This window comes from Gekko japonicus, unplaced genomic scaffold (genome assembly GCF_001447785.1).
Source record: "Gekko japonicus isolate JY-2015 unplaced genomic scaffold, Gekko_japonicus_V1.1 scaffold2339, whole genome shotgun sequence".
Taxonomy (NCBI): domain Eukaryota; kingdom Metazoa; phylum Chordata; class Lepidosauria; order Squamata; family Gekkonidae; genus Gekko; species Gekko japonicus.
Genome location: NW_015169855.1, coordinates 122651 through 136505, shown reverse-complemented (window position 1 = coordinate 136505; position 13855 = coordinate 122651). Strand labels below are relative to the sequence as shown.

General features: G+C 48.8%; 1 protein-coding gene across 1 annotated transcript in view; it reads left to right on the top strand.

The window, feature by feature from the left end:
* Positions 1–13855, top strand: part of USP54 (ubiquitin specific peptidase 54) — a 107324-nt gene that overhangs the window by 65977 nt on the left and 27492 nt on the right. The window contains exons 17-18 of the mRNA XM_015417383.1: positions 900–1092; positions 7875–9280. Of these exons, the coding sequence (XP_015272869.1) occupies positions 900–1092; positions 7875–9280 (1599 nt within the window). The remainder of the gene's footprint in view (positions 1–899; positions 1093–7874; positions 9281–13855) is intronic.

Here is a 13855-nt window from a genome sequence, read left to right as displayed (position 1 = left end):
GGCCACAGACGAGGAAGGACGGCCGTGTGCCTCTTGTCAACTCTTTTGCCTGTTACAAAATGCTCCTTTCTCCTCCTGCCTTCCAGCCCCCTGCGAGCCATTTCCCCAGTTCAGAGATGGGTCTGTCAGAGGGTTTAAAGCTCCCACAGTTCAGCATGTAGGAAGGGGAAGAGAAGCTGGCCTACAAAGGAAAAGGACAGGCGTGAATGCCGTGCTCACTGAAGTGTCGGGGGAAGAAGAAGAGGAGACACCAGCTTTCTGAGACGCTTAACATGTGTGCTCTGGCTTTGGGGGGTGGCGGGGGGGGGAATACATGCTGCTGCGTTTCTTTATTTTGATTGGCTGGCTCTTCGGGATTGGCTGGCTCCCCCTCCCCACCCTCCATTCCCTCCCGGCCAGTTAGCAAGGCTGCAGACCAGCTCTGGGCTTACGGCTTCACCGCTTGGAGGGGCCGTGTCGGTGCTTGCCTGTGGAAGTCTGCTCTTCCGGGTGAGGGCAAACCAGGAAGCAAAGCACAGACTCCACGAGGGCTCCTGCTAGCGAGTGTCCCAACTGGCTTCGTCTTTAGACGACACGTCCCGATCAGATTGATTTGGGGATAAGCGCTCACCATTGGAAATGACTAGTTGCGTGAGGGTTGGGGACGGGGGGGTTGCGCCTAAAAAAAAAGAATTAAAATTTGTGCTCAGCTTCACTTTGTTTCAGTTCCAATTAACCTGTTTGGACACACAGCTAACCTGAATGCACATTAGTGGGGACGGATGCATCCTTGTGAGCTCTTCTGTGGCAGCATTTGCATGCTCAATTTTTTTTACGTTCCTGCAGCATTTTTTGTTTTCTGTCTCCCCCTCCCTCCAGTTTTGTTTTTTGTTTCTGCTATGTTTTCTTTTGCTTTTTAGCTAAACTCAGACTTGCCATGCATGGTGTCAGCTCTAGCACTCACAACAGAGCCCTAGTCGATCAGAAGCTGCAAAGCTGTATCCGAAAAGCACGGAGCCTCCAGGATCGCATGCAGCAGCCAGCACAGCCGCCGCTGCCACCGCCGCCCACGTGCCACCCACCGCAGGGGGGCAGCGGGACCCAATCGACAAGGTAGACTAAGAATATTTGCAGCGTTCCCAATCTGAACTAGGCTGGAACTGGAAAGCAGGAGCGAGCTGCGTGTTCCCCTGCTTGTTTGCAACGTGTGCAATTACTCTCTTGATGCAGGATGTTTTGGGCCTCTCCAAAATCCGCCATTCTGTACCCGTAGCACAATATCCACTGCACGGGTCCCTGCTCTGTGGAATGGGGGGGCTATGGGGGGGGGAGGGTGCATTCTAGGGGTGGAGAGGGTTAATTAAAAAAACCCTACCAAAATAATATAAAGTATTTGGGTAGTTCTGTGGGAATGGGAGGAGTCTTGCTGATGCTTTCTAGGGGGTTTACTACCCATTTTTAAAGGCTGCATGAGCACCCTCTCCTGTGTTGGCCCCGGCTAAATGTTGTGAATCCTGCCAGTTATGCTGTGGGCATTATCTGGACAGTGCTCATGGAACACTCTCACAGCTCCAGCACACAGAGAACCAACTGGGGCTGGCAGGAGGAGGAGGAGGAGGAGGAGGAGAATGTGTTGTCGAGTCTCACCCAACTCAACCACCCCCAGGCTATGGGGTGTTCAAGGCAAGAGAGGGGCAGAGATGGTTTGCTGTTGCCTTCTTTCACATAGCAAATCCAGGCTTCCTGGGTGGTCTCCCATCCAAGTACTATAACCATGGCTGACCCTGCTTAGCTCCCGAGCTCTGGTGAATCTGAGCTGTTGCTGGGCTATTTGGGCTGCTGATGGGAAGAGAGGGGCTTGCATTTTCCCAGCAACAAAACTGCTGTTCCAGTACTAAAGAAACAGTTCCCCTTCAGTTGATCCACTAGCTGGGGGGCATAGTTTGATCTGCCATAACCACGTGAGAGACAATGGCTGCGCATTTATTTTGCAATAAGATTACTGCTTGGAAAGGCTTTTTTAATTTAATTCTAGTTACTGAATTAAATTCTGGTTTGTCAATCCAAGACGGGTTTCTTGATTGCAAAGAGGAAACGGTATAGATTATTAGGGACGGGCACAGACCTGAATGCCGAACTAAAATCTGGGCCGAACTTCGCCTGGGTCGAGGCTTGGATGGAGCCGCTTGCAGGTCACGTGCCTGGCCCCTGGGGCGCCTGAGCTAGCATTCAGGTAGTTTCCGCAGAGAAACCCCCACCCCTGCAGTTTTGCTTGGAAAAGCGGGTGTGGGTGGGATTTCCCAGCTGTCGAGGGACCAGTATCGAGCATCTGGGGCTGACAATCAACTTCAGTTTCCAATCAGAGATGTCCATCCTTCTCCTTCGGAATGGGAGTGTGTGTGTATATATTCCTTGGAGGCGCGTGACTGTCCTTCGTTTTGCATCAGGTTTCCTGCAAGTCTAGTTCTCCATGCGCACATGAAAAAAACCTCTTGGTGGGCCTGGGGTGGGTGGAAAAATTTACTGGGGTCACTGGGTGGGTCAGTGGAGAAACCTACTGGATATCCTGGCGACGATACAAACTGCCAGCTCGCCGTTTCCCCCCCCCCTTTTGAGTTCCGCTGCTACAATGCTTTGTCGCCTCCCTTATCTCTCTTTGTCGCCTCCCTTATCTCTCTTTGTCGCCTCCCTTATCTCTCTTTGTCGCCTCCCTTATCTCTCTTTCCCAAGGGGTGGGAAACTGGGGTTGAATTGTTTTGCTTTCACAATGCATCTTTGTTTTCACTTGGGGCCTGTTTCCTTGGCAAGTCAGAGTTACCCCACCTCTTTTGTGGGTTCTGCAAGCAGCTCTTTTCTCTGCCTTTTGGCTGTGGGGTTTCACTGTACTGCTCATCACAAAAGGACCCCCACCTACCCTTTATACTTGGGTTGCTTCAGTCTCTGACATGGGAGTTCTCTCCTTGCCATGGCCAGTTGGCACCCAGTTTTCAATCCACTTTCCGGGGGGTGGGGGTGGCGGCGGCTAAGTCCCCTGGGCACTGGCTGTGGGATTTCCCTTTCTGCCCCCCCCAACCCGTTTCTCCTTGGGTTGCTTCAGTCTCTGACTTGAGAGTTCTCTCCCTGCCCTGGACAGTTGGCGACCCATTTTCAAACCACTTTCAGGGGTGTGGTTTGCTAAGTTCCCTTGGCACTGGCTGCGGGACTTCCCTTTCTGCTGCTCCCGAAAGCAACCCCACTTCTTCCAGGGTCGCCAGAGTCTCTGAAGTGGGGTCCCCGTGACTCAGTTCCTGTCTTGCGATGGCCTCTCTCCTCTGCCCACTGGCTGTGGGGGTCTTGCCTTTACTGCCCCTGCCAAGCGAAAGAAACCCTTCTTGCTGGGTGGGTCGAGTCTCTGACTTGGGGTCCCCCCTCTCCTCTGCCAATGAAGCTCTCAAACTACCCACCGTTGCAGCATTTCCCCACGCCTCAAACAACCCCTCTTCCACCCCTACTACCTGGGTCTGATGTGTGGGGACATGGGGGGGGGCAGATGGGAAGACTAGCCACACTGAACACAGGTGGTGGGATACGACCCACAGGTGCCCTCCTCCCCAAGTGCGTTGTCAGTTGCCTCCATGCCAGCGTCCCCTGCAGAGGCCACGGGGCTCTGGGCCTTGGGCACCGGTCAAGAGCTCCCACTTGGCTCCGGGTGGGCTGTGTGGATGAGCAGTCCAAGGGGGAGGGAGCAAACCACCGTCCCTAGTGGTGAGGGGGGTGACGATGGCTGTAGCACATCATCCTGTTCCGCGCCTGGGGAGTCCCCTTTTCCATTGGAATGCCCCCCCCCATGTCACAATCACAGCCGTTAATAAGATACACGCTTGCTTGAAGGTATTATTTTATTAGAGCCATGAAACGGATAGAACACAATTTCTGTCAGTAATGACTGAAAGGGGCTGGAGGCTGATATCATAAAGCAGTTCAAACTAATTAAGAGCCAATAGACAACATTCCCGCTCGCGCCAGAACCAGTCTTCTCGCGCTCAAACCTTGAGAACGTAACTGTTGAGACAATTAAAACAAAAAGGCATTTCTCACAAAACATATCAGGCTAGCCGAAGCAAAAAGACTCCAAACATCAAGCACCTGCTCGCTTTCAGATAAGGGAGCTGCAAAGCACTGCTGGCGTACATGGAAAGGAATGTAGTTACCATTAACACAGGAGAGGAGGTGGGACATGCGCAGATGAAGCAAAGTACCATACGAGGAATAGGGGGGGGGGGAATACAATGTACAATTCAAAAGCATGAAACAATTGGCAGCTTGCTGACACCCCATCAGGCCAGGGTCTAACTCCAGGAAACAGTTGTGCCTGGAAAGCGCCCCACTGATGGGCATGTGGGCATGGCTGCAGTCTGCTGCAGCCCGCCCAGCGATCCTTGTGTGGTGGAGTGTGCCAAGTGTGTGGGGCACGTGTTCGTAGGGGGAGGGACCCGCATCATTTAACCACCCGCATTCTACCGAGGCACTTGCGTAGGTTGCACCCTGGTTTGACACCACCGGAGGGTGGGCCCCCGTAGTCTACCGTTGGGCATGGGGCTCCCCAAGTCAACGGGGGGAGGGAGGCCAGGAGGGGCAGTCCACCACAGCGGGGTCTCTGCCCCCCCTCCCATGGGTTCTCCCCGGCAAGCCACCCTTCAAGAGATCATGCTCCCGGGGTCCTCCCCAATGCCTGGAAGGAGGATGAGGGCCAGGGCTCACGATGAGGCGACCACTCAGCACATCTCTGGTGGAGGTTGTGGGCTTCTGGGGGCTTCTGCAATGCATGGCCCCCTGGCACACCATTCCTTCCAGGAGGACCATGAGCCAGCGAGTGCTGCCCGCCATGGATCAATCCATGATGTGTCCGGTGAAAGCACGAGGGTGAACTGTCCACCCAATGGCTGACCTTTGAAGCAGCCACCACCAAGGCTACCTCTCCTTCACCGCACATTGGTGGCAACCGAAAGAGTTCCGGGGTGGGCAGAGAGCCACACCGCCCCAAGCGGGGATGAGCATACTTCCATCCCGCTACAAGGTGGTGCGCCTCCACACTCAGGGAGCACACAGCCGTGGATGTGGATGTGGAGCACACGGCAGTGAATGTCTCCACAACCATTCTAAACCGCCTGAGGACCTGGTTTGTGGGGAAACAGATCCCCCCTGGCTATCTGGTCACAGACGGCAGCCCGAATATGCATACGGCTGCCAAAAAAGCCAAGCTCAGAAACATGCTTGCCTGATGTGACCCCTGTCTTCAACTTCTCTGCTCACCCCCTCCACCTCAGGAACTCCCCCCCAAAAAACTTAAAAATAAACACGGATGGACGTGAGCCCCTCCCCCTCCTGGGACGTTCCCCGGACCAGGCAACCTAGGAAGACGTGGTCGCTGGCCACGGGGTGCCCGTGGCCCAGCAGCTCCTCCCCCACCCACCCGTGGCTGCCACCCTGTATATATATTTTCCCCTAGCACTCATGGTTGGTAGACTAGTTCTCAGTGATGAATGAACTGCCCACCCTCTGAACCAAGAAAGGACAGTTGTCTGGTCAGACTGTGTGTGTATGAAATGTGTTTAACTTAGGCAGCACTCTGAAAAAGATTTATATTAACTGTGTTCTAGGGTATATATTTTTTTCTACTCCAGGCCAAATTCCAGTGTATTTTGGAGAAGAAAAATGTCCCATGACCAAAAAAATGTGTTTGTGGTGGTGGTGGTGGAAGACATTGTGATTTATGTTACCCAAACCCCCAGAGCCTGAAAAGACACTTTCATGTCAGGCAGGAAAAAATGGCATCAGCAACAACATCAAAAACTGTCAATGTTGTTGCTGGTCTGGGGTATCTTTGTACCACCACAAAAGAACGTCTCTTTCTGTGGTGAGCAGCTGTTCTCCGGATTATCAGGCAGGGTCATCAGTTATCAGAATGGGGTCTATCTCACCAGAGCACTTAAAAGTATGTTGCTGGAGCAGTGTTTTCTGGGTAGAACTGATGGGATTTTTTTATTTAAAAAACAAACAAACATTTAATGGGATGGAGTTGTTGTTTTTAAAGTCAAAATCACTATATTTCAAAATTTGTACCCCAGAATTTTTGTGTACAGTAAGTACACAATAAGTATTCAGTGGCTGTACTTTGGGGGTATTGGTTAGTGATGTGTGGGTGACAATATCCTCAGAGGAAAATGTCGCAGAGCTGCTTCTATGTGTATTCTACATGCCACCCACCCCAAAAGCAACTGCAATAAGGATTCACATCAGACCATGGAGCAAATGTTAACTTCCAAATAGGCTATGTAAACAAACACAGAAATCATAAGAACAGTTAGCTTTGTCCAGACTAGTATTCAGGGATGCCATGTTCTTTTGTGTTTGCCACATTTTCCTTCCGAGTTCTCACCTCTGCAACATTCTAGGTTGGGCTTCCTCGCTTTTATGCTGGGAGGATTGTTGAAGATTGGCAATCTGGTAGCAGCCAAATCTCCCAAGTGAGCGAGTTATCGCTGCTCTTCCTCACTCTGGTGCCATTTGAGGAAAGGACTTTCCTGGGTTTCATATAATATTGTTCTGTGCCTGTTTCACCCCACTTTTATGTAGGGTTGCCAACTACCTGGGGAAGAAGTGTGGCTTCAGTGGAGGCTTCGTGTATGGAAATGGGCAGGGAAAGCTTTCCATGACATGGAAGTAAATCACATCACCTGGCCAATAACATCCTATCAAGCCCCTGTGAAAGGGGCAAGGCATGTTTGTGTCCAGCTTGTTGGCAACCCTCCTTATAGCCCTTCTGAGATTTAGGTGGGAGATGCCCTGGAAGTCAAATCCCATTTTTTAATTTTTGTTCCCCTGTCCTGGCCGATGAAGGAAATGCCTCACATTCAAATCAGCCTAATGTTTCCCCTTCCTTCTTTCCTGTCCGTGGGAATTGTGACCCCTTATTGAAACAGGTGGAATATCATACTTTTAGATACCTTTCCCTTGATTGGAATTCAGAATTTGAGTTTTTTGTGTCCTGTAACAGAGCTGTGATGTCCTGGACATTCTTTAGTTGTCCGCTGTGAGGTGAAACTCTGAAAGTAACATTCTGGCAGAGTTTAAAAACACACCAACTCTCCACACACACACACACACACACCCCAATCCCCACCATATTTTACGTATTATATTTCATAGATTATCTCTGTCAAATAAATTCTCAGCCTAAATTAAAAATACTATTTTAGATCAACACATCAGTAACGGAGTAACTGAACCTGTGAGCATTACTCAGAGGCAAGGATTCCTCCCATCAGACAATATTTATGAACAAACCTTCTGCAGGATCGTGTGAACTTTCCTCATGGATTTGCAGAGAGAAAATAAAAGAGTTCAACTAGATTCCTTTTTTGGAGGCGAGAGGGTGGAATCAGTCCTAAGAAGGGTTTTCTGTTGTAATATGGAAGTTTTCACGGTTGCCCATAGATCAGAGGCGGTGTGTGTTCCTAGCCGATGGGGAGGGTCTTCTCCATCCTGTGCTGCTTTAAAAGTCAAACTTTGAGAGCTCCAACTTCTATGGCAAAACCTCAAATGTCCTTCTTCTAGGAATCTTCAGGTCTGCTGCTCTGCGTTTCGTGCACACCTTGACTAAGGGTTGTGCCGACAGACCTCGCGCGGAGGGAGTGTGGTCCTTCCCAGGGACTGCTGAGAACGGCCTCCAGTTGTACTCAGGTCTAGAAAAGTGGGAGCTCCTCTCCCCCTAATTCAAAAAACAAAACGAGCAAAGGATGGCTTTGCTAAAGTGGAACTAGGGTGGGTGGAGTGGATTGGGTTTCAGATTGTGCTGCCTTTTCTTCCCCTTCGGAATTGCCCAGTAATTGACTGTGGTTTTATGTGTGTTCCAGTGAACAGGCTGGCCCGCTCCAAGTACTGCTGAGCCAGAAGATGCTACTGGAACCCGGCAGAGAAGCAGAGCGTGGGTCCAGTTCTTACTCCCATCCACCAGCTTCCCATCGTGAACCGCAGTCATCCTATCCAAAGTCTTCCCCCCCACCCTCTCCGGAGAGGAGCCCCTCGCCCGCGGCCTCCCTGAATCACCAGGCTGCTTCTGCTGGTTGCGGCGAGCGGGTCACCCCATTTCCCGATCAACGTGGGGTCAGTGACAGATCCAGACAAACTGAGAATGAAGTCCACCGTGATGTGAAGCCGGAGGGAGTCTCCACCAATAATCTAATAAGCAATAAAGACTGCAGTAGCAGCAGTAGGTTCGAAGAAGCTCGTGACGTAACAGCATCTCTCACTCCTCTTTGCAAAACAAAATTTAACGTGGTAAACTCTGGATCTTTGCCGGTGCTCTTCCCTTCTTCGCACCCAGTGCAGGCGCCACCGGACCAAAAAGACCGACGCCACCCCTGCCTTCAGGCCTCAAGCTTCCCGGAGGGGGCCCCTGCCCTTCCAGAAGGGGCCTGTCCTGCCCTCACCCGAGCTCCTCCCTCCCCTTGGCCTCATTACCCTGCAGATCCATTGCAGATTGCAAGTAGGTACCTCAGAGCGAAAAGCCACGAGAGTTTGCATCGTTTACCAGAAGGGTTAGTGAACGGGGACTCTGGGAATCCCGAGAGGATCCCTGCTAAGGGGCACGTCCGTTCCCTGGCAGGACAGTTTCAGCACTTGCAGGAAAGGGAAAGTGCTCGTCAGAAAGAAGGGGCAGCGGCTTTCTGTCGTGATCAGAGGGCCCCAGAGTCAGTGCAGGAATCCTTCAGCAACCTTCCATCCTGGGGATCTAGGCAGCCAGCCACTGGAAGCCTCGGGAATGGAACCTGGCCCGCTAAAAACTTGGACGTGTGCCTTGATTCTCGGGATGAGCTCGGCTCTGTGGACTGCTTTCCTGTCCACAATCGAACCACTCAGAGTTCTGGCTTGCGCCGTGGAGAGCAGTGCCGCCGAGGGGAGCCCCCGTGTGCTGTGGAGGCTGATCTCCACCCGGGAAGGCTCAGCCACGAGGGAGACGTGAGACAGGCGAGGGAGAGAAGCCCTGCTGGGTTCGCTGCACCTGTGCCGGTGGACTGCTGGGTGGACAATGTCAGAAGGCACTACAGCTCTCACCAGGACTGCCAGGGGGTGTCTGGGAAGGTGCCGCCTGCCTCCGAGGAGGAGGACCCCAGACAGAAGCATCCTCAGTGGGATCAGGACACAGAGCAGGAGACGTCTGAGCTGGAGTCTCTGTATCAGGCCAGCCTACAGGCGCCTCACGCAAGCCGGTCTGCAGTGGGAAGGCTGGACCATGCTTGGCATCCACTGGGCAAGACAGGTAAGACTGCAGCAAGTTGTGGGGCCTTGTCTGGTTAGAAAAAACTGTGGGTGCCCATCATGGGTGCCTCGGAATGAGTGAGCGGCAGCCGTTGATCCTGCCGCTCTGGCCCCCTTTGGCACCAGGGTGGGATTTGACCCTGCTTAACTCAACTGCTGTGCCTTGGTTTACAGAGAGCCTTTTGAACAATAGAGTTTTTTGACCTTTGGGGGATTATATATTTATTTATTTAGAAAATGTTTGTGCTGCCTCTCCAGGAACCTGCCAGCTTTACAAAATAAGAAAAACAAAACAAGAGAAGGCATGAATTAAAATCCTGCATTAAAAACCAAGCCCAGCGTAAAAACATAGACCTTAAAATAACAGTTCCCAGACTAAAAATAGTGCTAAAAGATCGACTCCAGAGTTAAAAGAGTGGGTGAATGGAAATGTTCTGGCCTTGCACCTGGAAGAGAGAGAGCAGGTGCCAGGGGAGGCGCAGGGGGAAAGGCCGTCTGGAAGCCAGGTGCCAAAGCCGTGCCCCAGGCCGCCTCAGGGCTTGAGAGGAGGGCCTCCGCTGGCCGTGTCCATGTCGTCCCACAGTATCAGGTGCCTGTTTTGCATGTCTGTATGAGGCCCCTTCCTCTGTATTTGGCTTTCCGTGAAGGATATATCAAGCCGAGCACCACTGATAGGCTTCTGGACTGTGGACTGTGTCTGCAAGGCAGCGGTTCTCAACCTGTGGGTCGCGGCCCGTTTGGGGGTCGAGAGACCCTTTCACAGGGGTCGCCTGTAATTAGAAATAAATATTTCACAATATCTAATTACATATTGTTTTTGTGATTAATCACTATGATTTAATTATTAGTTCAATTTGTAACAATGAAAATACATCCTGCATATCAGATATTTACATTACGATTCGTAACAGTAGCAACATTACAGTTATGAAGCAGCAACCACAACATGAGGAACTGTATTAAAGGGTCGCGGCATTAGGAAGGTTGAGAACCACCTGCTGCTGCCAGGGCTCTTTTCTTTGTTCTCATTTTCCCTCCTTTGTGTGTTTCTGTTGCTGGGGGGGGGGGTGTCTGTTCCACTTGTGTTTGGCTCCCTCTAGTGGTCAATTCGATATTACACAGTTGTGTATCTCCCTGCAGATTTAAACTGCTGGATTTTTTTATGCTGGATATAAAGTGATGTAATTATCAAATTGACCACTAGGGGGAGCAAAACACATGTGGAACAGACCCTCCCCCAATAGGAACACACAAGTGAGAATGCAGAGAAGCCCCAAGTCTCATGCAGGGAGCTCTGAATGTGCTCTGAATGTGCGCCATTGATCTGAATCACTTGCAGGGGGGGGGGGAACTGAAAACCAAGCATGAGAATGTGGCGTTGTGCACACATTATCATCTTCTCACGTGCCAGGCTAGTGGCGGGAATTTGTCCATCTGCCTAACAGAGTTTTATTCTGCCCTCCTCCAAGGAACTGAGTGTGGCCCACGTGATTCTTCTCTTCCCGTTTTAACTTGGCCACAGCCCTGAGAGAACACGTGGCCTGGACTAAGGTCACCCTGCAAGCTTCAGGGCCGGTTGGGGAGCTCAGGTCTCCCCAGCTGTAGGGTTAGGGCTGCCAGCTCTGACCTGGGAAATACCTGGAGATTTGGTGATGGAGCCCGGGGTTTGGGGAGGGGACGGAGCTCAGTCCACCCTCCCAGGCAGCCATATTCTCCACGGGGACTGGCCTTGGTCGTCTGGGAATCAGTTGTGATGGCAGAAGACCTCCGGGTGCTACCTGAAGGTTGACAACTCTAGGTGTAGGTGACATTTGGAGAAGCTAACAGTTAACATGTTTGATCATTTGCACATTCATTCATGAATACCCTGTTCAGGGCTATTGGTAAACAAAAGGGATTTTTTGCTTAAGGATAATGATTAAAAAATCAAAAAGTAAGATACCAGTGTAGCATCTGAGCCATTCCAAAGGATATAGGTTGGCTTTGCAGAAACTTATCGCTGATAATTGTCTCTTCCCACTTAACTGTTATATAGGAACATAAACTGTTTTAGAATTTAAATGTCAATTTTAGAAAGCCTGGAATTAGACAGTCTTTTAGATAGTCCTTTGTAGTCTTGCTGATGATGATACAGATTATGTTAATATGGTATTTCAGTTTAGAGGCTTAATGGACTTTGTGGACCATGAAGCAATGGAATGCATGGTATCCTACAAAGTGGCAGCTGTCAGTCTTCCCCACATCCCTGTTCATTCAGTAGCTACTTCTACTCCACAAAAAAAGCTGGTGCTGGAAGCTGCAGGACTCATGTGCAGAAAAAGCTACGCATGTCAGGGGGCTGCAGTGAGGAGGGGGAATCTGGGGGAAACAGCCTTCCTCCTTCTGCTAGTGAAGCCTTAGAAGCTCCATAAGGAGAGAAGGGAGGAGGGGCAGCCGTGCCCCATTTCACTCTCCAGCCCCCCTTCCAACATGGCTTTTTGTCTGTGCAGACCCTGTGGCCAACCACATCAGTTTTTTGGAGGTTAAAATGAACAGATGGGGGAAGGGAAAAGGAAGGGAAGATCCATTTCTAGGTACAGCCTGTTGTGTTTCTCTTTTATTTATTTTTTTTAATTTAGAAGTTACGATTCCTTCAGCATCACTTAAACTCTAGTGTGCAGTGTTTTGTCAGTGTTATGCAACAGACTTCCAAGACTGTTGATGCAAATACAGTTCTCATAGCACTATTTGGAATGTCAGTTATTTAAAAAAACGAATGCTGTTTATTTGCTCATATTCTTGTTTAAATGGATTTACATCTTCTTTTCAGTAGATAGTGCTGTCTTGTCTTGGTGACTGGAGCGGCACCTCCGACAAACTCCGTCCAGTTCCAAAATTGGGAATGTGCAAAGGAAGGAGTAGAGGCTACTTTCTTTGAAGCAGGATCATGGCCACCCCTTTGGGCATACGAGGGCCTTTGCAGTCTGTCACGATCAGGACTAAGCCTGGTGCTGTTGCTGTACCTGAGGTTTCCAGGATGCACAAGCACAATGACAACAAGTATAGACAGACACATGAGGAAGGTCTGCAAACGGGTCCAGAGTCAGAGATCCAAAGGTCCCGTCCAAGGGTCAGGGTGGGAGGGTCCAGGGGTCCAAGGCTTGGGAACAGGTGCAGGATACAGGGGTCTGGGTCCCAAGCTTCAGGAGCAAGCACAGATTACCGGAGTCAAGGTAACTTTTAAAGTGGAAGACTTTTTAAGAACACATGGTGAAGATTTGGAAACTGAGGAAGAAACAGAAAACTCACAGAAGAGGACCAACAAGAAGCACAAGGGGGAACTGGAAAAACTATAAAGACAAGGAAAACTGGAAAGGATACAGTATCCCAGATGGTTACAAGACTTAAACTGAAGAACAAAGAGAACGACAAAACACAAATCAAAGATGGATAGAAGAATAATAAAGATAATCTCAATAAATGTTAATGGATTGAATGCACCCCAAAAAAGAAGACAGGTTTTCCAACAGTTCAAAAAGATGCAATTGGATGTGATATGGCTACAAAAGACCCATATAAAACACTCAGACTAAAAATATGTTAAAGAACACTTGCAGCCAGAATTAATCTACAGTTCTGAAGATGGCAAAATTTTGATAGTCCAAATACAAAGACAAGGCAAAATAACTTTAATTATAAAGATATATGTACCAAACCAACACCAAGAAAAAATGTACAAAATGCTACAAGAACTCATTTTAAAACAAAATTATGATGAAATTTGCCTGATCGAATGCTGTTTTTGATAAGCTTTTAGACAGAATACATTTTTTACAACTTGCAGAAGAGCATAATCTGATTGATTCTTGGAAAAAAAGAAACCCAAAAAAGAAAAAGACTATACCTTTCATTCAGCAAGACAATAAGTCATGGTCAAGAATAGATATAAAATAATAATAAATAAATAAACAATATGTGTTGGATTTCAGCTACAATCCTAAATGATCTAGTAGAAGTAGAAATACTACCAGCAACTTTTGCAGACCATAATCCTTTTATGATTACATTGCAAGATACACCAAAGAAAAATAGATGGACTTTTAATAAATTTTATTGAAAAATTCAAAAATTGTAAGAGACAAAAAAAAAGAATTTCAAATGTTTTTTGAGCAGAACATCCAACCAGATATTTACATTCTAACCGTATGGGATGCATTTAAGGCTTATGCCAGAGGTTGGATAATCAGAGAATCAGTGCGCACAAAAAAAAAAAAATATGAAAAAGTTCTCACAAATCAAGGAGCATATTAAGATGCAGGAAGAAAATTTGGAACAAGACCCATCAGCTGAATATCTAAGAGTGAAATTAAAGCTTATTACAACATCCGATGAATGGCATGTTGACAGAAGAAATAGCTAAAAAGATTACTCATGCAAAACAAAACTATTTCGAAAAGGCTAATAAACCAACCAGATGATTAGCTTATTAACTACGAAAAGAAAAAGAAAATACAAGTATAAAGATTTTAAAGGACAGTGAAGGAGAAGAAAAAAACTTAACCAAAGATTTTTTTAAAAATCATTGAGATATTTTATA